The sequence below is a fragment of the Coregonus lavaretus genome, assembly GCF_964263955.1.
Source record: "Coregonus lavaretus genome assembly, contig: HAP1_SCAFFOLD_707, whole genome shotgun sequence".
In the NCBI taxonomy this organism is placed as follows: domain Eukaryota; kingdom Metazoa; phylum Chordata; class Actinopteri; order Salmoniformes; family Salmonidae; genus Coregonus; species Coregonus lavaretus.
This window is the reverse complement of record NW_028158262.1, coordinates 29,512-51,786: the sequence shown is the minus strand read 5'-3', so window position 1 is coordinate 51,786 and position 22,275 is coordinate 29,512. Positions and strand designations below refer to the sequence as shown.

Here is a 22,275-nt window from a genome sequence, read left to right as displayed (position 1 = left end):
AAAGAGTGGTCCTGAACCATGCTCAAAGTCCCTCTCTTATTTATGACCGGGTCGTGATGTCACAGGGCAGATCAGATGACGCTTTGGAAGTTCTTTAACTTTCTTAGGGCAATACGGAAATTGCAGCTGTGGTCCCCTCTTGGAGCGCAAGCAGGCCTTTAGAAGGATGGGGACAGGGCTATTTATAGTCGGCTAAGGAACTGATTCGAGACTTCTTGTCTCGGGTCAGCATTTCCAAATCCTTTTACAAGGATCGCAAACGATGTTATTGGTTGACATTCTAGCCTGAAGTAGGTGAGTGATAGATGGGCGCTGAAATGCGCTGGATTTGCGTGTTCCGGCGCGGATACAAAAATGCGCCGAACCAACAGCCCACTTCAGTCGGCCTACAACTGTAGAAAGCTTATCATGTTTACAAGGTGATATTTTTAAACAGTGAGAGAGTCTTCCTCTTATGGTTGTATTGAGGCGTAGTCAAAACACAAAACGAAAAGCAGGGTCCTGTTGGGTCCGCAGCAACTGTGCGTCATGAAGCACAACGTTTAACTGGATATGTATTTTGGCCGTAATAAGCATAGTGCTTTAAAAATCAAGTTAGCTTTTTTCCTGTTGACGTTGCGGACCTATTTGCATTAGGCCTAAACAACTGACACGAATTCGATGGTAGGCTATGCATATCAATCTAATCAGTAGATGCAGCCTGCTGTGGTGTCCAGTAGATGTGCGTGGGTAAAAATCACTGGGGAAGCCAATCCAGAAAAAAGCCAAATTACAACCTGTGTGTTGTGATAATTGAGTTGTTTGCTCTATAACCTGTTAATTCATATGCCTTGCCTTCGTGATATATAGGCCTAAAGGCCGAGACAATAAGAAGACACAGTGGCCGAATAAATTCAACCACACCTTTGTTTCATTACAAAACCGAAGCGCAACCTCTGTCTGGTGAAGTCTACAAAGCATATTGCATGTAACACACACTTACATGACCTACTGCATGGTCAAGAAAGTTAATGTTTCCCACATTTTCGGCTATTGATTTAGAACCAGGGAGAGTTACTGAAAGTCCCAAAGAAAATAGGAGCTGCCTCCACTATTCCAGCACCATTTCAACATCATCAAATCACCCATTATTATGCTTAGTATAATACAGTGACAACTAAAAGACACCAAAAACAATTTAGTCCAATCAAAGTAAGCTAAATATGTGGCTGTCCATGTTTCTGATTTGTGTTGAGCAAGTAGAAAAAACATGTTGACTCACCCTACCTGTAGAGAAATGCCAATGCCAGCCTCCTCTCTCTCATATTGACAAACGGTCTATCACTCTGTCATACAGTACAGGGTTATATTTGTTGTTGTCCTAGGCTACCTGGCTAAAATGCTTGCTCCTAGCCTAACTTCCTTTCATGGGCAATGTTAGCTAGTTAACATTAGCCTTCTACATCCAGCTACATATTGAACTTCCATCCTCTCAGTGTAGGGGCACAATGTATTTTATGGTTAGATCAGAATCGCTGTTATAATCATTGGCCAGTGTGGAAAATTCAGTAAAACCCCAAGTCCAAATACCTATCTCCATCCATGGCTAATTTAGGAAAGGGCCAATTTTAGCTAGACCTGAGGACAACAACACAAGGAGATGCAACAATTCAAGGTATTTCTCTGTGATAGGAGTGCTGCCAAATCCAAGCTGGCTTCCGGTTACACTTTTTTTTTGGTGCCCAGGACCATTCACAGTTGAGCTCACTCAGTTTAGATCAAGGCTGATTGGCTATTATTTTATACTTTTTTTTTTTTATCAAGGGAGACCAAATGCTCGCTGACTTCCCTTGTATTCAATGCTACAGACGGAATCTAAAACAAAACTCCAGAAAATCACATTGTATGATTTTTAAGTAATTAATTTGCATTTTCTTGCATGACCTAAGTATTTGATACATCAGAAAAGCAGAACTTAATATTTGGTACAGAAACCTTTGTTTGCAATTACAGAGATCATACGTTTCCTTTAGGTCTTGACCAGGTTTGCACACACTGCAGCAGGGATTTTGGCCCACTCCTCCATACAGACCTTCTCCAGATCCTTCAGGTTTCGGGGCTGTCAATGGGAAATACGGACTTTCAGCTCCCTCCACAAAGATTTTCTATTGGGTTCAGGTCTGGAGACTGGCTAGGCCATTCCAGGACCTTGAGATGCTTCTTACGGAGCCACTCCTTAGTTGCCCTGGCTGTGTGTTTCGGGTCGTTGTCATGCTGGAAGACCCAGCCACGACCCATCTTCAATGCTCTTTCTGAGGGAAGGAGGTTGTTGGCCAAGATCTCGCGATACATGGCCCCATCCATCCTCCCCTCAATACGGTGCAGTCGTCCTGTCCCCTTTGCAGAAAAGCATCCCCAAATAATGATGTTTCCACCTCCATGCTTCACAGTTGGGATGGTGTTCTTGGGGTTGTACTCATCCTTCTTCTTCCTCCAAACACAGCGAGTGGACTTTAGACCAAGAAGCTCTATTTTTGTCTCATCAGACCACATGATCTTCTCCCATTCCTCCTCTGGATCATCCAGATGGTCATTGGCAAACTTCAGACGGGCCTGGACATGCACTGGCTTGAGCAGGGGGACCTTGCGTGCGCTGCAGGATTTGAATCCATGACGGCGTAGTGTGTTACTAATGGTTTTCTTTGAGACTGTGGTCCCAGCTCTCTTCAGGTCATTGACCAGGTCCTGCCGTGTAGTTCTGGGCTGATCCCTCACCTTCCTCATGATCATTGATGCCCCACGAGGTGAGATCTTGCATGGAGCCCCAGACCGAGGGTGATTGACCGTCATCTTGAACTTCTTCCATTTTCTAATAATTGCGCCAACAGTTGTTGCCTTCTCACCAAGCTGCTTGCCTATTGTCCTGTAGCCCATCCCAGCCTTGTACAGGTCTACAATTTTATCCCTGATGTCCTTACACAGCTCTCTGGTCTAGGCCATTGTGGAGAGGTTGTAGTCTGTTTGATTGAGTGTGTGGACAGGTGTCTTTTATACAGGTAACAAGTTCAAACAGGTGCAGTTTATACAGGTAATGAGTGGAGAACAGGAGGGCTTCTTAAAGAAAAACTAATAGGTCTGTGAGAGCCGGAATTCTTACTGGTTTGTAGGTGATCAAATACTTATATCATGCAATAAAATGCAAATGAATTACTTAAAAATCATACAATGTGATTTTCTGGATTTTTGTTTTAGATTCCGTCTCTCACAGTTTAAGTGTAACTATGATAAAAATTACAGACCTCTACATGCTTTGTAAGTCGGAAAACCTGCAAAATCGGCAGTGTATCAAATACTTGTTCTCCCCACTGTATATAAATATATATTTTAAAAAATAAAACGTTTGTTTATTGTATGTTTTACAAATACATTGAAGAGTAGCAGCGGTCAAAGTTAGCCAATAATTTTTTGTGTGGGCCACTGGAATATGAAATGGCGAATAACGACCAGCAAGACATTTTATTCTTCTGTCTTATTGGCTCAATTGTTCTCTCAATGCGAGACGCACTCTTTCGTAAAATAAGATGAGCTGGCATGTCAGGAATGTCACCCGACATTCACTACACAAGCTAATAAAACAACCACCCCCTCCAAGCTCCATCACCCTGTTCAATCGAAACCGTACACCAGGGGATTGCAGGGGGGGAGGGGGGGGGCACACACATTTCTGCACAATAGGAATGCAAATTTGGACTAAAATAACCAAACAATGTGGGCCTACTATAAGAAAGAGTAAAACTATTTATTATAATAACACTTCTTGAATAAGCTTCAGTTATCCCACCTATGATCCAAGACAGAGAGTACAGTCGTGGTCAAAAGTTTGAGAATGACACAAGTATTGGGCTTCACTAAGTTCGCTGCTTCAGTGTTATGAGATATTTTTGTCAGATGTTACTATGGTATACTGAAGTATAATTACAAGCATTCCATAAGTGTCAAAGGCTTTTATTGACAATTACATTAAGTTTATGCAAAGAGTCAATATTTGCAGTGTTGACCCTTCTTTTTCAAGACTTCTGCAATCCACCCTGGCATGCTGTCAATTAACTTCTGGGCCACATCCTGACTGATGGCAGCCCATTCTTGCATAATCAATGCTTGGAGTTTGTCAGAATTTGTGGGGTTTTGTTTGTCCACCCGCCTCTTGAGGATTGACCACAAGTTCTCAATGGGATTAAGGTCTGGGGAGTTTCCTAGCCATGGACCCAAAATTTCGATGTTTTGTTCCCCGAGCCACTTAGTTATCACTTTTGCCTTATAGCAAGGTGCTCCATCATGCTGGAAGAGGCATTGTTCGTCACCAAACTGTTCTGGATGGTTGGGAGAAGTTGCTCTCGGAGGATGTGTTGGTACCATTCTTTATTCATGGCTGTGTTCTTAGGCAAAATTGTGAGTGAGCCCACTTCTTTGGCTGAGAAGCAACCCCACACATGAATGGTCTCAGGATGCTTTACTGTTGGCATGACACAGGACTGATGGTAGTGCTCACCTTGTCTTCTCCGGACAAGCTTTTTTCCGGATGCCCCAAACAATCGGAAAGGGGATTCATCAGAGAAAATGACTTTACCCCAGTCCTCAGCAGTCCAATCCCTGTACCTTTTGCAGAATATCTGTCTGTCCCTGATGTTTTTCCTGGAGAGAAGTGGCTTCCTCGCTGCCCTTCTTGACACCAGGCCATCCTCCAAAAGTCTTTGCCTCACTGTGTGTGCAGATGCACTCACTCCTGCCTGCTACCATTCCTGAGCAAGCTCTGCACTGGTGGTGCCCCGATCCCGCAGCTGAAGCTGAAATGCAGTGGAAATGTTTTTTTGGGGATTAAGTTCATTTTCATGGCAAAGAGGGACTTTGCAATTAATTGCAATTCATCTGGTCACTCTTCATAACATTCTGGAGTATATGCAAATTGCCATCATCAAAACTGAGGCAGCAGACTTTGTGAAAATTAGTATTTGTGTCATTCTCAAAACTTTTGACCACGACTGTAATATGGCACTGTACTGTGTTAATAGGCCTAATACCATAAAACACAGGACAAATAAATGATGTCTGGGCTGTCAGAGAAGTGGGTAGGCTACATATCAACACCTCTATGATATAGGATGCATGTTATATGATATGTTAGTCAAATAGTGTTTGTGAACGTTGATAACATTTTAAAATATCAGAGCCTGGCAACGATTCAATGAAATATAATAATCCCTGTGATTGAGTCAGATAAAGGTATTATGAGTCTAGTTTGTGATGACACAGATTATGGGTATACTGTGTGGGTGTGTAATGATTCACAAAAATGTGGTAATGTTTTGTATTAGAATTAATTAATGACATGGAAAAGGCTATAGCCTACAGCTGAATCTTAACATGTGATGTATGCAACGGTTTGGATGGCCACGAATAGGCGGATTTGCACCGAATCCAGATATCCAAAGGAAATGAAAAAGGATAGTTACAGTGTTTTAACTGGGACTGGATGGCACTTAAACAGAGTTTGCATCAAACCAGTGCCACTTGTTATTGCCCAATTGGCTGTACTTTTGTTTCAAGTTGTTTGCCGGAAACAATGTTGTACATGTGCAGAATCTGCCTGACTCCGCCCCTTACATCACAGTGGTCATTAGGTCAGACTATAGAATCCACAGTGTGACTGTCACTGTCCTCGACCTCCAACAGGGTCAAGAACACAGCCATCATTAGTAACAACCCCCGATAAGACCCAGCCACCAAGCGCCGCTAATAAGTCAATTCTAAACCAGACCTGGGTTCAAATACTATTCAAAATCATTTCGAACAAATCATCTGTGCTTGCCTGTAGCTTAATGGCCCAACAGATTAGTCACAAAACTGCAAGCCCCACCTACCTGGCAGTCTAAAGCAAAAGCTCAATGTATTTGAAAAAGTTTCAAGTAGTATTTGAACCCAGGTTTGAATTAGCCCGACCTTGTACTTCCATCCCACCGCCGTAGTGTTTTCCTTCCTCCTCCTGCTGTATGTAATGTGGTGTAGGACACGTCTGGAGGCTTGGAGAGACCGCGCCCCGGGACACAAGCTCTATTTTTACCCTCGCTCCTGCGGTGTTCAGTTTCTCACCTCCTCCTCCCCCTGTCCTGATCTCAGAGGAGAGGGGGACAGGGGGCAGCTCCTCAAGGGGGTCACTGGTTGCTGGGACATTCCCCCCTTCTAACCCCCTCCTACCCTGATCCAAGTCGTCCTGGGTTCAAATACTATTCGAAATCAATTCAAACATTAAGCTGTGCTGATTGAGCTTGCCTAGCTCAAGGGCACCAATAGAACAGTCCCAAAATGTCAAACCCAACCATCACACCCACCCACGGGCTAAAGCAAATGCTCAAATAGCATTTAAACCCAGGTTTGAGCCCATGTCAGCCACACATCGTAAAAGAGGAGCAGGGGAGCAGGCTTAAAAAAGAGCCGAGGTATTGTGCCCCCTCTCCTTCAGGGTTTCCTGAGCCTTATTTGGTATAGTGTGTTAGGAGTGTTCCATAGGGACAGGGTAGATAGAGTTCAGTAGTCATCCAGCTCCATCATTATAGCCCAATTAGTGTCCTATTAGAGAGGCTCATAGTGCAACACCCCTTTACAGCTTACCTGGGTGCAGTTGACAGGACCAGCCAATAAGGATGTTGTGCTAATTATGCATGTATAACCACATAGACTAAATTGGTCAATAGAGCAGGCTACAGCGCTATTGTTCACTTGTTTTACGGAGGTGGTTCGGTGAACCTTGCAAGACTTACGTTAGCTCCCTAAGCTCAGTAGGCGAACACAGTCTTATTGCGCGCAGGAGACCTGGGGTTTAACATGCAGATTTTTTTGTGCCTTAGTGAAAGGAGTCAAATATAGAGAAAGTTGGAGCGGTCAAGTCAGAAAGAGTATATTAACCACTTAAGTGTTTGGCAAGGGGGCAGTAAAATGGAGGCTTTAGTAGATGGATGGACGGATGGACTCACCGATTCTTGCCGCTCAACGTGAACGCTCCCATTCCAAATGGACAAACTCTCCGCTGCCCCTTAGTGGCTTTGCTCTGTTATTATAACAGCAGGTTGAGACAAGGAGCCAGTCAGATTCAGAACACTACAACAATGAATAATAGTTTAATAGCAAAGGTAACAGACAGGTGAGATGTAAAAAATACCTTGTTTTATTATTTAGCCAATGGAAATGTGAAGAAACCGTAGATGAGCAGTAGAGTTACAAGCGTACATCACACACACACCACTTGTTATGATGCGTCACATGGTCATTACAGTTTTACTGTAGTACTTTGTCACACAGTATAATAATTTTACTACAAAGTTTCTATTGCAGCCACAATCTGCAAAGATGAAAAATCCTCTACACCATGGAATTTCTATTCCGGTTATTCAAAAAAAAAAGGTGAAATCTAAAATTAACAAACATGAATGTTGGAGCAAAGATATTTTTTTTTATATAGGAGATTGATCGGTATTCCGATCCCCTTGGTAATTTTTTATTGATTCATAGACAGTACAGCGGGAAAGTAGACACAGATAGTAGGGACATAGACAGGAGAATTGGAGACGGGGCTCCAACCCCCGTTACCAAGGGGCTAATGATGGTCCCGAGTTGAGAGGACTACCTTTTGACCAGACTCTAGCCTGAGCAAAAAAAATCGTAGTCAATTTCATCTCAGATAAACTGAAGTCTCAATACGTCATAAAAATGAATGAAAAGTAAATATTCAATTGATGTCTATCAATCGACAATCCACTTGAGGTGGTCATCTCTGCTTATGCCCCATGTCTAGACACAAAATAGTGAGCAAGATTCAGTGCATAACACTTCAAACCCCCATGCACCATGCACATATTAGACTAGGGGCGACATTTTCCTCACGCAAAAAAAAGGTGCAGATCTGTGCAAAGAATACCATAAAACTCAATCTGCATGATAAAAACTAATTATAAAGCATGATTTAATTTGAACTTTTCAACAAGTAGTGTTATAAGAATTTAACCAGGGTTTAGACAACTGAGCAATGCATGTGATGTATGCGATGCAATTGAGAGTTGAAGTATTTGGAATTCACATTGGATAATTTGCCTTCACATCTATTTGAAATCTTATGGTTCTTTTGCTCACTGCCATTTGCTCGTGCAAAATGTCACCCTCGCACTGATTGTCCCTGGTCCTCCTCCCTACACCACAGTGAGCTGACCACACACAGTTACCGTTCAGCCAATAAGGAGAGACTGTGGGAAGATTTTGTTGTGATGGAAAAAGTCATCTTGATTATCACCTGCAGAGGTGACTCTGCGGTGTATATGCCTGTGTGTGTGTTTCTTTAAATGTCTCGGTGTGTGTGTGTGTGTGTGTGTGAGAGAGATGGAGAGAGATTAGGTGCTTGGATGTGTATCATAGTTTCCAGAGCAGCAGGCAGGAGACCAGGGGTAAGCAGGGATACCTTTTACACCTCAAAGGCTGGGAACTTTGATTTCAGGGGCTGGAGGAGGTCCGCCAGGAAGTAGATGGTGCCAGCCATGCCTGTGGACACGAAGTGACACATTGATTTCACGTCTAAAACAGTTATTGGGTCGTATTCGTCAGGGCACACCTTAGCAAAAAAATTTTGCAAAGGAAAATGAAAACAAAGTTCAGGTAGTCCCTCCCAGTTCAGGTAGTCCCTCCCAGTTTGTCAGTTTTCTACAATTTGAGACATTTACATTTACGTCATTTAGCAGACGCTCTTATCCAGAGCGACTTACAGTTAGTGAGTGCATTCATTATTTTTTTTATATATTTTTTTCATACTGGCCCCCCGTGGGAATCGAACCCACAACCCTGGCGTTGCAAACGCCATGCTCTACCAACTGAGCTACATCCCTGCCGGCCATTCCCTCCCATACCCTGGGCCAATTGTGCGCCGTCGCATGGGTCTCCCGGTCGCGGCCGGCTACGACAGAGCCTGGATTCGAACCAGGATCTCTAGTGGCACAGCTAGCACTGCGATGCAGCGCCTTAGACCACTGCGCCACTCGGGAGAGTGAACACGACCATGTCCTCAAGCTTTCCACTATTCATTGATTAATTGAAATTTGCCAAATTATTGAGCAAATCTGGTCTAGGCTAAACATTCTACTTCAAGCATTTGATATGTTGTGTGTTAGATGGCTTCACATTACCTTCAAATAATGAGAAAGGAGTGTCCGGTGTCCTGCAGCCATGTTTTCCGTAGTTCATGCACCAGTCTGCAAACTACAGAAGACAAAAGACCCGAGTCAGGCTTTTCACAATACAACAGTCAACACTTCATGCAGTATCAGACGATTGACAAACACTGTCCTAAGAGAAATTCATTTTTAGCAGCCAATTCTTAATGTGTGCCTTACAGTGACACTTTAGATGCCACTAGGATTAAATGGCCCACCTATGTGCTCACAAAGCCATTCTAGTTGGTTCCATTACAGTCCATTGGGGTAAGATGTAAGAGCCTGGACAGCCATCTGGCAGCTCCATTTCCAGCTGGATATTAATAGCTGCATCTTAATAAAGTTCAAACTACACATGGGACTCCAGCCATATGGAGCCCCTCCAAAAAGAGACATCAAATACACCTCCCCCTCTCTCTCTCTCACTGTCTGTGTTGATGCAAAGACACATTAACAGCCACCTAGCGGTTGTCAATAACAACACACTGACAGCCACCTAGCGGTTGTCAATAACAACACACGGACAGCCACCTAGCGGTTGTCAATAACAACACACGGACAGCCACCTAGCGGTTGTCAATAACAACACACGGACAGCCACCTAGCGGTTGTCAATAACAACACACTGACATAAGCTACTAAATTAGTAAGTCATAAACCTAGTAGAGACCCTGTCAAATGTCTATTTGTTAAAACATCAAACCATCACAGAGAGGGTGGTAGAGGATGAGGACGTACAGTCGAGCCAGGAGTTTTCCAGAAAAAAACAACAACAATTTAGTCATTTGATCATGTGACCGGACCAGGGGAAACTCCAGGCTCCACATCCTCATCAATTGATGAGAGCTTGCTTGTGGTAACAGGTGAGGACATAGGGCCAGGAGATTTCCCCATCAGGTCAGTAAGTTTAGGCTGTCTCTCACCATGCAGGCCCTGTAGAGGTGCTTGGGGTCATGGGTGAGCTTGTAGAGGGCCAGGAAGGCGTAGGCGTTGCCCGCGGCGCCGTGACACAGGCCGTAGCCCTTCTTCAGCAGACCCCTGTGCCACACCACCTCCCCACACTGCAGAGCCTCCTCCAGGTACTGGCCTACTCCAAACACCTGCAGAGGGATAACAGGGGCATGTTCAGGAGGGCAAAACGTTTTTAAATGTTTGAAACAGGAAACTAAAAAATGGATGTTTCTTTAGGAGACGTTGAGACAGCGCTGTATAAATTCAGTAGTCTATTTCTAACCCAAGAGGATTGATTGGCAGACAACTAATGTGACATATGAAACACATTTTCAGAATAAAAGTAATGCGATAATGTTTTAAGGGACACATGTATTGTGTATTGCAGCTATACATTATGGCTGGCACAACTTCACCACCAAATGCCACTATTTCACTCCAAGAGACCCCCGGCCTCCATGATGTTATTCTGCCAATTACATCTGAGATTGCATGTACCATAGTAATTATCCATCACATAATCTATCCATAACATAGTCCTGGGGTGTGTTCAGTAGAGTCACACCGTATCAAAACATTTTGTAACGGGAAAAAAAAGCTAACATCTGCGTTTTCATTGGATGAGTTCAGGTAGCACCTCCCAGTTTCACTCTTTTCTAAACATTTCCCTCCTACTGAAAAGGACCCAGGTTTCCAGTACCTTGTAGGCCTGCAGCAGCATGTAGATAATGCCTGGGGCTCCGTGACACCAGTGCACCAGCAGGTCCCTGTTGTCCCCTATGCAGGGTGGGTAGTTCCCCGTGGGGAAGCGGAGTCGACAGACGTGGTCCACGCTGGGCCTCACCAGTCTGTGGACCCTCTCATCCCCCGCCACATAGCCTGGCTGCAGGGCACAGAACAGGGAAGATGATCAATGAGGTTTCATGGCTCACACTTCATAGTAAGTTGATGAAAAGTTTGGAGTCAATTCCATTTGGTGGTTTATTTTCAATGAGAAAAAGCAAGTTTACTCCCTGAATTGATCCCAACCCTGGTTGATGATGTTTAAGGTCCCGTTATACAATGTTTCCCAACCTGGTCTTCAGAGTCCCCCAGCCATTTCACATACTCACTATTCCAGCATCAGCGTATGATTCAACTAGTAAACTACTTGGTGGAATAGGACTTAACATAACAGGTTATATGAAGGCGTTTTCTTTAGATTCCTAATCCTGCATAAATGGGGATTTTCAGCCTATCAGCTTTACCTGCATGACAATAAAGGGAAGTTTTAAACCAATCAGCTCTAGCTTTATTACCTGCATGAGGAAGTAGTAGATGCCTGCCAGGCCGTGGGCGGGGCCTACATACTGTTCTTGGTACCACTCGTACATCAGAGGGCTCTGGTCCTGACAACGGAACCTCTGGGACTGACCCTCCCCCGATATCAACACAGCCTCACAGATCTGTGGGCGAGAGACCAGGGTCAAAACACAGTCAAAACACACGCCACATCTCTTAACTCTACCTACATGTACATATTCCCTCAACTAACCTGTGCCCCCGCACATTGACTCTGTACCGGTACCCCTTGTATATAGCCTCCCAACTGTTATTTTATTTTACTGTTGCTCTTTAATAATTATTTTTATTTTTAAAAATAATTTTCTTAAAACTGCATTGTTGGTTAAGGGCTTGTAGGTAAGCATTTCACTGTAAGGTCTACACCTGTTGTATTCGGCGCATGTGGCAAATAAAATTGATTTGATCACTGATATCAACACAGCCTCAGATCAGAGGGAGAGAGAGCATTCAAAACACACCACAACAGGAATATAATTAATATATATATATATATATAATAATCAAATTTTATTTTCCACATGCGCCGAATACAACAGGTGTAGACATTATGCTTACTTACAGCTCTTAACCAACAATGCATTTATTTTTGTATAAAAAATTACAATAAAACAAAAAAGTGTTGAGAAAAAAAGAGCAGAAGTAAAATAAAATAACAGTAGGGAGGCTATATATAGGGGGGTACCGGTGCAGAGTCTATGTGCGGGGGCACCGGCTAGTTGAGGTAGTAGAGGTAATAGGTAATTATTATTTATGCAGTCACTTTAACAGAGTAGCAGCAGCGTAAAAATATGGGGTGGGGGGGGGGGGGGGGGCAGTGCAAATAGTCCGGGTAGCCATGATTAGCTGTTCAGGAGTCTTATGGCTTGGGGGTAGAAGCTGTTGAGAAGCCTTTTGGACCTAGATTTGGCGCACCTGTACCTCTTGCCGTGCGGTAGCAGAGGGAACAGTCTATGACTAGGGTGGCTGGAGTCTGACAATTTTTAGGGCCTTCCTCTGACACCGCCTGGTATAGAGGTCCTGGATGGCAGGAAGCTTGGCCCCAGTGATGTACTGGGCCGTACGCACTACCCTCTGTAGTGCCTTGCGGTCGGAGGCCGAACAGTTGCCATACCAGGCGGTGATGCAGCCAGTCAGGATACTCTCGATGGTGCAGCTGTAGAACTTTGAGGATCTGAGGACCCATGCCAAATCTTTTCATTCTCCTGAGGGGGAATAGGCTTTGTTGTGCCCTCTTCACGACTGTCTTGGTGTGTTTGGACCATGATAGTTTGTTGGTGATGTGGACACCAAGGAACTTGAAGCTCTCAACCTGTTCCACTACAGCCCCGTCGATGAGAATGGGGGCGTGCTCAGTCCTCTTTTTTTTCCTGTAGTCCACAATCATCTCCTTTGTCTTTTTCACATTGAGGGAGAGGTTGTTATCCTGGCACCACACGGCCAGGTCTCTGACCTCCTCCCTATATGCTGTCTCATCGTCGGCAAACTTAATGATGGTGTTGGAGTCGTGCCTGGCCATGCAGTCATGGGTGAACAGGGAGTACAGGAGGGGACTGAGCACGCACCCCTGAGGGGCCCCGTGTTGAGGATCAGCGTGGCAGATGTGTTGTTACCTACCCTTACCACCTGGGGGCGGCCCGTCAGGAAGTCCAGGATCCAGTTGCAGAGGGAGGTGTTTAGTCCCAGGATCCTTAGCTTAGTGATGAGGGCACTATGGTGTTGAACGCTGAGCTGTAGTTAATGAATAGCATTCTCACGTAGGTGTTCCTCTTGTCCAGGTGGGAAAGGGCAGCGTGGAGTGCAATAGAGATTGCATCATCTGTGGATCTGTTGGGGCGGTATGCAAATTGGAGTGGGTCTAGGGTTTCTGGGATAATGGTGTTGATGTGAGCCATGACCAGCCTTTCAAAGTACTTCATGGCTACAGACGTCAGTGCCATGGGTCGGTAGTCATTTAGGCAGGTTATCTTAGTGTCCTAAGACTATGGTGGTCTGCTTGAAACATGTTGGTATTACAGACTCAGTCAGGGACATGTTGAAAATGTCGGTGAAGACACTTGCCAGTTGGTCAGCACATGCTCGGAGTACACATCCTGGTAATCCGTCTGGCCCTGCGGCCTTGTGAATGTTGACCTGCTTAAAAGTCTCACTCACATCGGCTACGGAGAGCGTGATCACAGTCATCCGGAACAGCTGGTGCTCTCATGCATGCTTCAGTGTTGTTTGCCTCGAAGCGAGCATAGAAGTGGTTTATCTCGTCTGGTAGGCTTGTGTCACTGGGCAGCTCGCAGCTGTGCTTCCCTTTGTCGTCTGTAATAGTTTTTGAGCCCTGCCACATCCGACGAGCGTCAGAGCCGGTGTAGTACAATTCAATCTTAGTCCTGTATTGACTCTTTGCCTGTTTGATGGTTCGGAGGGAATAGCAGGATTTCTTATAATAATAATATAATATTGTAAAGAGGCTTTACTGTTGTATTGCTTCTGAAAATCTGTAGGGTGGATGAGTGAACGTACACAACCTATATCAACTGAAAATAATTACACTTTTCACACTATTGTGCCGACCTGAAACTTACTGGCTCTGATATTAGATTCTGGTTTTGTCCAGGGATGGGCAGCTTTGATGGGGGTGGGGGCCACAAAAAGTCTGAACTCATCATGAGGGGCTTCAGTGGCTCGCGGGTCTGCGTACCCACATCCATACCCACACATGCAGTTAGACCAGCCCATAGCCCCTAAGCGAAATATTGTTACGCGAACCCTCCCGAGCAAAATTGTTTCTGTATTTGCATTTGAGTTTTGTTCCAACAGAATCGGTCATATGGACACCAATACACATTATTTTACTGTACTAGAGGAGAAGTTAACTTTTCAAACAATACCCTTTTTATGTCTCAACAACTCAAATTGCATGCAGAGCAGACACTACTAAAACGAGAGTACCAATGAACATTGATTCTAGAAAATGAATGCCTCCTGCGCCGCATCGCAGTGCTAACTGTGCCACTAGAGATCCTGGTTCGAATCCAGGCTCTGTCACAGCCGGCCCCGACCGGGAGACTTATGGGCGGCGCACAATTGGCCCAGCGTCGTCCAGGGTAGGGGAGGGAATGGCCGGCAGGGATGTAGCTCAGTTGATAGAGCATGGCGTTTGCAACGCCAGGGTTGTGGGTTCGATTCCCACGGGGGGCCAGTATATATATATTTTTTTTTTATAAAATAAAAATATTAAAAAAAAAATTTATACAAATGTATTCACTAACTGTAAGTCGCTCTGGATAAGAGCGTCTGCTAAATGACTAAAATGTAAAATGTAAATGAATGCTCAGTTTTTCGCGCGCTGCATTGTGGTAGCACGTACCCTTAGCAGCATTTTAGCCAAAGACTGGTATACATCTGAACAAAGTGGACAGGCTAACATGCTTTTCAAACAGTTGGAGACAGACAGGTTTGTTCATAACAATTCAACTGTTCAACCTTGTTAGCTAGAAAATGGACCCAAGTTGGCTAAACTTGAAATATAAAAGATAAACTGACTAATCACTAGCACGTGGGCTTGAGAGATTGTTGAGACGTGTGTTAGTCATTACTAGTGAAGTTGCATTATGGATGGTTCTAGCTACATCTGTAACAAAAAAGGGCATTTTCATAGACCGACTTAAAAGCCAGATCAGTGATTGCAACAAAACAAAGAAAAGCAGGTTAACTATTTTGATAAAATAATTAAATTATAAGTGGGTCTTATGGTTGTGGAAAGCTTATATTTAGCCTAGGTATAACTTCACAAGCCCTGAATTCATTAGATTATTGCTGACTGTTTGAAATGCAGTGTATTTGACCTTTAATTGTACGACGCTTATTTAGAGATATATACAGAGATAGCGATACATATACACACACACAGTACCAGTCAAAAGTGTGGACACCTACTCATTCAAGGGTTTTTCTTTATTTTTTACTATTTTCTACATTGTAGAATCATAGTGAAGACATCAAAACTATGAAATAACACATTTGGAATCAAGTAGTAACCAGAAAAAGTGTTAAACAAATCCAAATATATTTTATATTTGAGATTCTTCAAATAGCCACCCTTTGCCTTGATGACAGCTTTGCACACTCTTGGTATTCCCTCAACCAGCTTCACCTGGAATGCTTTTCCAACAGTCTTGAAGCAGTTCCCACATATGCTGAGCACTTTTTGGCTGCTTTTCCTTCACTCTGCGCAGAGTGATTGTGGAGGCCAGGTCATCTGATGCAGCACTCCACCACTCTCCTTCTTAGTAAAATAGCCCGTACACAGCCTGGAGGTGTGTTTTGGGTCACTGTCCTGTTGAAAAACAAATGATAGTCCCCCTAAGCCCAAACCAGGTGGGATGGCATATCGCTGCAGAATGCTGTGGTAGCCATGCTGGTTAAGTGTGCCTTGAATTCTAAATAAATCACAGACAGTGTCACCAGCAAAGCACCCCCACACCATAACACCACCTCCTCCATGCTTTACGGTGGGAACTACACATGCGGAGATCATCCATTCACCCACACCGCGTCTCACAAAGAAACGGCGGTTGGAACCAAATATGTCCATTGCTTGTGTTTCTTTGCCCAAGCAGGTCTCTTCTTCTTATTGGGGTCCTTTAGTAGTGATTTCTTTGAAGCAATTTGACCATGAAGGCCTGATTCACACAGTCCCCTCTGAACAGTTGATGTTGAGATGTGTCTGTGACTTGAACTCTGAAGCATTTATTTATAATAATATATAATAATAATATGCCATTTAGCAGACGCTTTTATCCAAAGCGACTTACAGTCATGTGTGCATACATTTTTTTTTTTGTGTATGGGTGGTCCCGGGGATCGAACCCACTACCTTGGCGTTACAAGCGCCGTGCTCTACCAGCTGAGCTACAGTGGACCACAAAAAGGCTGCATTTTCTGAGGCTGGTAACTAATGTCTGAGGCTGGTAACTAACGTCTCCCGAGTGGCGCAGTGGTCTAAGGCACTGCATCGCAGTGCTAGCTGTGCCACTAGAGATCCTGGTTCGAATCCAGGCTCTGTCGTAGCCGGCCGCGACCGGGAGACCCATGGGGCGGCGCACAATTGGCCCAGCGTCGTCCAGGGTAGGGGATGGAATGGCCGGCAGGGGATGTAGCTCAGTTGGTAGAGCATGGCGTTTGCAACGCCAGGGTTGTGGGTTCGATAAAATAATGTATGCGCTAACTGTAAGTCGCTCTGGATAAGAGCGTCTGCTAAATGACTAAAATGTAAATGTAATGAACTTATCCTCTGCAGCAGCGGTAACACTGGGTCTTGAAATTGTCCATATTGACTGACCTTCATGTCTTAAAGTAACGATGGACTGTCATTCGTCTTTGCTTATTTGAGCTGTTCTTGTACCAAATAGGGCTATCTTCTGTATACCCCCCCCTACCTTGTCACAACACAACTGATTGGCTCAAATGCAGTAAGAAGGAAATACATTTCACAAATTAACGTTTTAGAAGGCACGCCTGTTAATTGAAATGCATTCCAGGTGACTACCTCATGAAGCTGGTTGAGAGAATGCCAAGAATGTGCAAAGCTGTCATCAAGGCAAAGGGTGGCTATTTGAAGAATCTCAAATATAAAATATATTTTGATTTGTTTAATACTTTTTCTGGATACTACTTGATTCCAAATGTGTTATTTCATAGTTTATGTATTCACTATTATTGCACAACGTAAAAAAAATAGTAAAAATAAAGAAAAACCATTGAATGAGTAGGTGTCCAAACTTTAGACTGGTAGTATCTATCTACATATATACTACCAGTCAATGGTTTGGACACACCATATCTCAATTTTTTTCTAACTTATTGGCAATTCACTATTTGTTTTCAAAAAAAAAAAAAAAAAAAAATCATTGAGATCTGATTTTTAGGCAAAATGTAAAACTGCAATATGGCCCTGTCTTTAGGCAATGTTAATAAAATATCTCAGTGAGAGTGACTAACAAAATCAAATGGGGTCCGTAACTTGACATTGACTACTACAAGTTTAGGTAGCTGGCTAGATTAATTTACCATTCTAAAGATAAAAAATAATAAAAAAATTCTGACATGGGCTAATTGAGTGAATAACTAACAACGTTTACATCCACAGTTTTTATGCGAGTAAAGTCACACCTACTTATACCGTGTATAAAAAAATTAAAAAATAAATGAAGTTTTGATACAATTTTATAAATGGACACAGATAATTTGTTTGTTCAACATGGTGGTATCTTTTTGTGTCTGTAAAATTATGCAACAAATGGCGGTGGGAACGCCTTTATGCGCAAATATTGATATAATAACCATCATACCGAAGTAAACTTGGAGTCACGCGATGATATGGATGTGTGGTCCTCCCACTACGACTCGGGGAAACCATGAAGTTTTTTAGGCTACAGATGAAATAAGTGATGAACTTCACAGGGTGGTGAAAGTGCACAGTGATCTTGATGCTCCCTTCCAATACATTTTTAGGGTCTTATTCTGGTGACACGATGAGCGATGATTGACAAAAAATAATCTCTCCCTTATCCATAATAATCTCATCATGTAGACTAGCCTACCCACACTATCTGTGAGCTGTTGGCCAGAGCACATGGGCCAAGACGCAACAGTTTGTGACAAAACTATCGGTAGAGTTGAAAATGCAATGGACTTTGGATTTTTATTCAGTACATGTAAACTTAAGCGTACATAATAATATAATAACAAGCCATATAGCAGACGCTTTTATCCAAAGCGACTTACATTTTTACGCATGGGTGGTCCCGGGGTTCGAACCCACTACCCTGGCGTTACAAGCGCCATTCTCTACCAATTGAGCTACAGAGGACCACGTTGGTGACATTGTGTGCACTACGTCATCACCCACTGATTTGTATCCACAGCAAGTCTGTTTGGTGGAAGCGCCACTGGTGGGAAAATATGTGCTTCTAGAATATTTGCATGAAAATCTGTCGCCAATTTGATGGAACCGAGCTAATGACCGACATAAGAGAGAAACTGCCAATGCCCAACCACATTTCAAAATAGCACCTTCTGTATTCTAACTCAACAGTATGTTGAGACCAAGACAGTTACTAAAATAAAAAAACATCTGCGGGCCTACAAGAGGGGGGCCTCCCTGGCTTTGTCCTTACGAGCACAGTTCCAGCAATGGATGCATTACCAGGCCAGCACAGTACTTGGCTCGGCTAAGCTCATTTCAGTAGTGTGAAAAGGGTAACATTTTCATTTAATTATCAAATGGTCCTACTTAGAAAATCGTTCACCTTTCTGATGACAATGCTCCGTAGCTCACTCAAACAACTGCGTTTCTATTGAACACACTCAACGTAACAGTGCTTGTTAAACACATTGAATACATATCCAATGTGTATGTGATAAACCTTAACCGTGAGCCTACGACTGACCTGTTGGATGTATTGGATGGGGATCTTGTCGTGACCAAACTGCTGGTTGATGAAGGTCAGGGCATAGAGGTACCCCATCCTGCCGTAAAGCAGCTCATCTGGGAGCCCGCTGGCCCCGGAGCCCATTACCACCGACTGATGGAGCTGCAGCAGCCTGGAGGGAGGAAGCAGAGAGGAGGGGACACTTAGTTTACCTCAGATCTCTTATGGTATCTGCCTGACTAACTGTGTGGACTTTTGTCCAAATCAACATCTAGCTCTTATCCCCTAGGATCTTCTGGAGACCTGTGAGGATCTTGCCTTCCAATAGGTCAGGCGGACCTTGTTGCCATATTGCGACACCTACCCAATCCTCTCAGATCTACCCGTGCGAGGAGTGACTAGTATGGTAAGCCACATATTGATCAAATGAGTGATTTGGTGGAATGAAATCTAGACACACACAGCACCAGTGTCTTAATTCTCAGTCTTGTAAGCCGTCCCCAATGATGTACACAACACGTTTTTATATTGTGTTATTGACTGTATGTTTTGTTTATTCCATATGCAACTCTGTGTTGTTGTTATTATTAAATCGCACTGCTTTGCTTTATCTTGGCCAGGTCGCAGTTGTAAATGAGAACTTGTTCTCAACTGGCCTACCTGGTTAAATAAAGGTTAAATAAAAATAAACAGATCCTATATACACACACGTTTATGGCTGGCCCATGTCCTGTACTGACCTGCTGAGGCATTCGTCTGACTCCTGTGCTCTCTGTACTCTATGGTAGACCACCGCAGCCACGGCCAGGGGCCCGGCGTCACCGCACAGGAAGGTGACATCACGTCGCCGCGTCGGACACGTCAGGCTGTGGCCCACGTAGTCCAGAGCCTTCTGCAGGAATGAAGGCTCTCCGAACACACCGTGGAGGTGCAGGTAAAGCAGGGCGATGCCTATGGAGGGAGAGGGGTTTGGGGGAGACGAGGGGGAGAGGAAGAATGGACAGAGTTTAGGAGACTTGTGATTCGAGGTGACATTAGAACACAGCCTAAACCTAGAAAACACAAGATGGTGGTTTCTTCTTCCTCACCTGCCCAGCCAGTGTAGCCAGTGCAGTCTCTAGGGTCGGCAGACTTGAGCCCATTCTCCATGTGCATCAACAGCTGACTAATGGCATTGCTCAGCCGCCCTGCAAACTCTGCTGTGAGCTGTAGAGAACACCATGACAGAACATATTGGATTATATTGTATTAGATCTTTATCAGTAGGCCTGGCTTTGAAGTCCTTTGAATGTTGCATATATTTCAGTTACGTGATGCATTTAGCATAAAAAGGCTCATGACATGTAGGCTATGAATTGTACAGTCAGGATATGACCATTTGCTTACCAGGCCTAGCTAGCTTTAACTTTAGCTAGCTAACGTTAGCGTCATACCTTTCCTTGTGAATCAAATAGTTCTTGCACAGATGCAGGGTTCCCATCATAGTCTGCGTATGGGTTCTTCCAAGCTCTCTGGTCCATTTTCTTCCAACTCCCCTCCGCTCCCACTAATGCTCAAGTTTCTTGGTCAAACGAGAAGGAATCTGCGAGAGGTGGGATGGGAACACACGATGTTGAGACCACTCTCGGTCTGTCTCTCGCTACAGAGATCATTACATTAATTCCAACAACTGTTTGGTAGAGGGTGCAACAAAAATATACAACGTATCTCGCTATCTAACTAAATCAAATATCTAGTTAGAGACACTGCTTTGGAAGAGATTCGTGCTACACGCCCCCAAACTTGCTAGCTATGCTAAATAGCGCTAGCATGCTAAGCTAACTCAATATCATGTGCTCAGTCGCCATTGAAATTAGCATGTGTGATAGTGCAGCTAGCTATAGCTACAATATTAGCAAATATTTTTAAACACATGCCTTTGCGCTAAATACACAAAAAATACGCCGAATGTTAAAAGTCAGTCGATAAAAAGGACATACCACTGCAGACGATTGATGTTTATAATGTTCTTGCTCGCTTCACTGACAAACACGTTGAATGGACTTTACAACGTCAGTGTGGCCACCTGGTGTGAAGGAGGCCGCATTACAGGCTTATTTGAGTTACTTCGAGCAGTGATGAGGACAGTGTGAGGTAATATGTTGATGTACAGTAAATAACGAGTTAAACAATCAACTATCATATTAACTGACTATTAATTTATAAAACATGATTAATCTTCAAGTGCCACCTTGTAATGCTGCCACCTGTGCATTACAAATATGATATGGCAATTATATTGTGTAATTTCCCGGGTGCCATAATGACAGTGAAAAGGGGTGAGCAATGCTATAGATTTTATTTACATTTTACATTTACATTTACGTCATTTAGCAGACGCTCTTATCCAGAGCGACTTACAAATTGGATGCAGGCAGAGATAGATTGAGCTGGTGGAATGATATCCACCCAAGTTTTTAAACTATTGTCGCCTTTTGAACAAAGCATAAGGTTTTGCTATGAAGGCCTACATGTCTGTTTTGAATGATCAAAACCCAACCCAGTCTCTGAATTAAGGTCCTACACAGCAAATGAGTCGTTCCACGAAAATAGTCCATTTTATATTTTAAGTAGAAGTTGTGCACCAGTATTACATTTTAGAAGCCTGTTATATTAAATGAAGTGCCCTTTAATATAGACCACATGGAGAATTCAATCAATCAGGTTTTTAATATGAATAAAGACTTGCTAAAGTGTCAAAATTCAGTTCCCACCGTCAACCCTGTGTCACATCTAGGAAGATTTCAACCCACTTAATCCTAAAATGTCTCCAAGTTTCACCATCTTTGTAAAGCCCTAGTTATTTTGTTGCTTTGACAAAGTCATTTCTGAAGATGATTATTTATTTAATGTGATTACTGATTCGTTTGTCCCTCATTTTAAGGTTAACCCTGTTACGTGAACTGAACTCTCGTTTTAATATGGTGAAACTATTCCTTTTTAAATATTACATGTAATAGTCAAATCATAGTGTAAAAGCAGGTGTGCTGGTTCTACTCTTTATGGCCATTTCTGGTGTTTTGTGGTGGAAAACTGATTGGGTCGAGCATAACACGTCAACCCTGTTACCCATAGATAGACAGGCTAGAAATAATTTAGCAAAACAGTTTTTGGGGTGAAGCTTGCATTCAATTGCCGCTCCCTGTTGCACACAACAAGCATCCATTCCCCCTGTCAGGAGGGGATGTATGGCTGATTTAAGATGAAAATGTAAATCCTGTTATCCCTGATACTTTATTTGGCCCTTAATAGGCACCTACTAAAGTCATTTTTTAAATTGAACCTCTTGA

At 43.5% G+C, this 22,275-nt stretch overlaps 1 protein-coding gene across 1 annotated transcript; it reads right to left on the bottom strand.

The window, feature by feature from the left end:
- Window positions 1-7,175: 7,175 nt before the first annotated feature.
- LOC311124244 (glutathione S-transferase LANCL1-like) lies at window positions 7,176-21,018 on the bottom strand. Its single transcript, XM_084198420.1, has 10 exons — window positions 20,926-21,018; window positions 20,380-20,528; window positions 20,035-20,152; window positions 19,687-19,897; window positions 18,965-19,118; window positions 11,477-11,623; window positions 10,879-11,061; window positions 10,151-10,327; window positions 9,201-9,273; window positions 7,176-8,562 (listed from the first exon to the last, which is right to left on the bottom strand). The coding sequence occupies exons 2-10, from the start codon at window positions 20,464-20,466 to the stop codon at window positions 8,486-8,488; spliced, it is 1,227 nt and encodes a 408-aa protein (XP_084054546.1). The 5' UTR covers window positions 20,467-20,528; window positions 20,926-21,018; the 3' UTR covers window positions 7,176-8,485.
- Window positions 21,019-22,275: the final 1,257 nt, after the last annotated feature.

Bases quoted from the DNA above. Each gene is read 5' to 3' on its own strand.
- LOC311124244 (XM_084198420.1), bottom strand. From the start codon at position 20,466: ATGGACCAGAGAGCTTGGAAGAACCCATACGCAGACTATGATGGGAAC. The intron at 11,062-11,476 runs GTAATAAAGCTA...TGTGCCCTGCAG, and splicing joins TCTACTACTTCCTCATGCAG to CCAGGCTATGTGGCGGGGGA. The intron at 8,563-9,200 runs GTAATGTGAAGC...TCGTGTCCACAG, and splicing joins TCCTTTCTCATTATTTGAAG to GCATGGCTGGCACCATCTAC.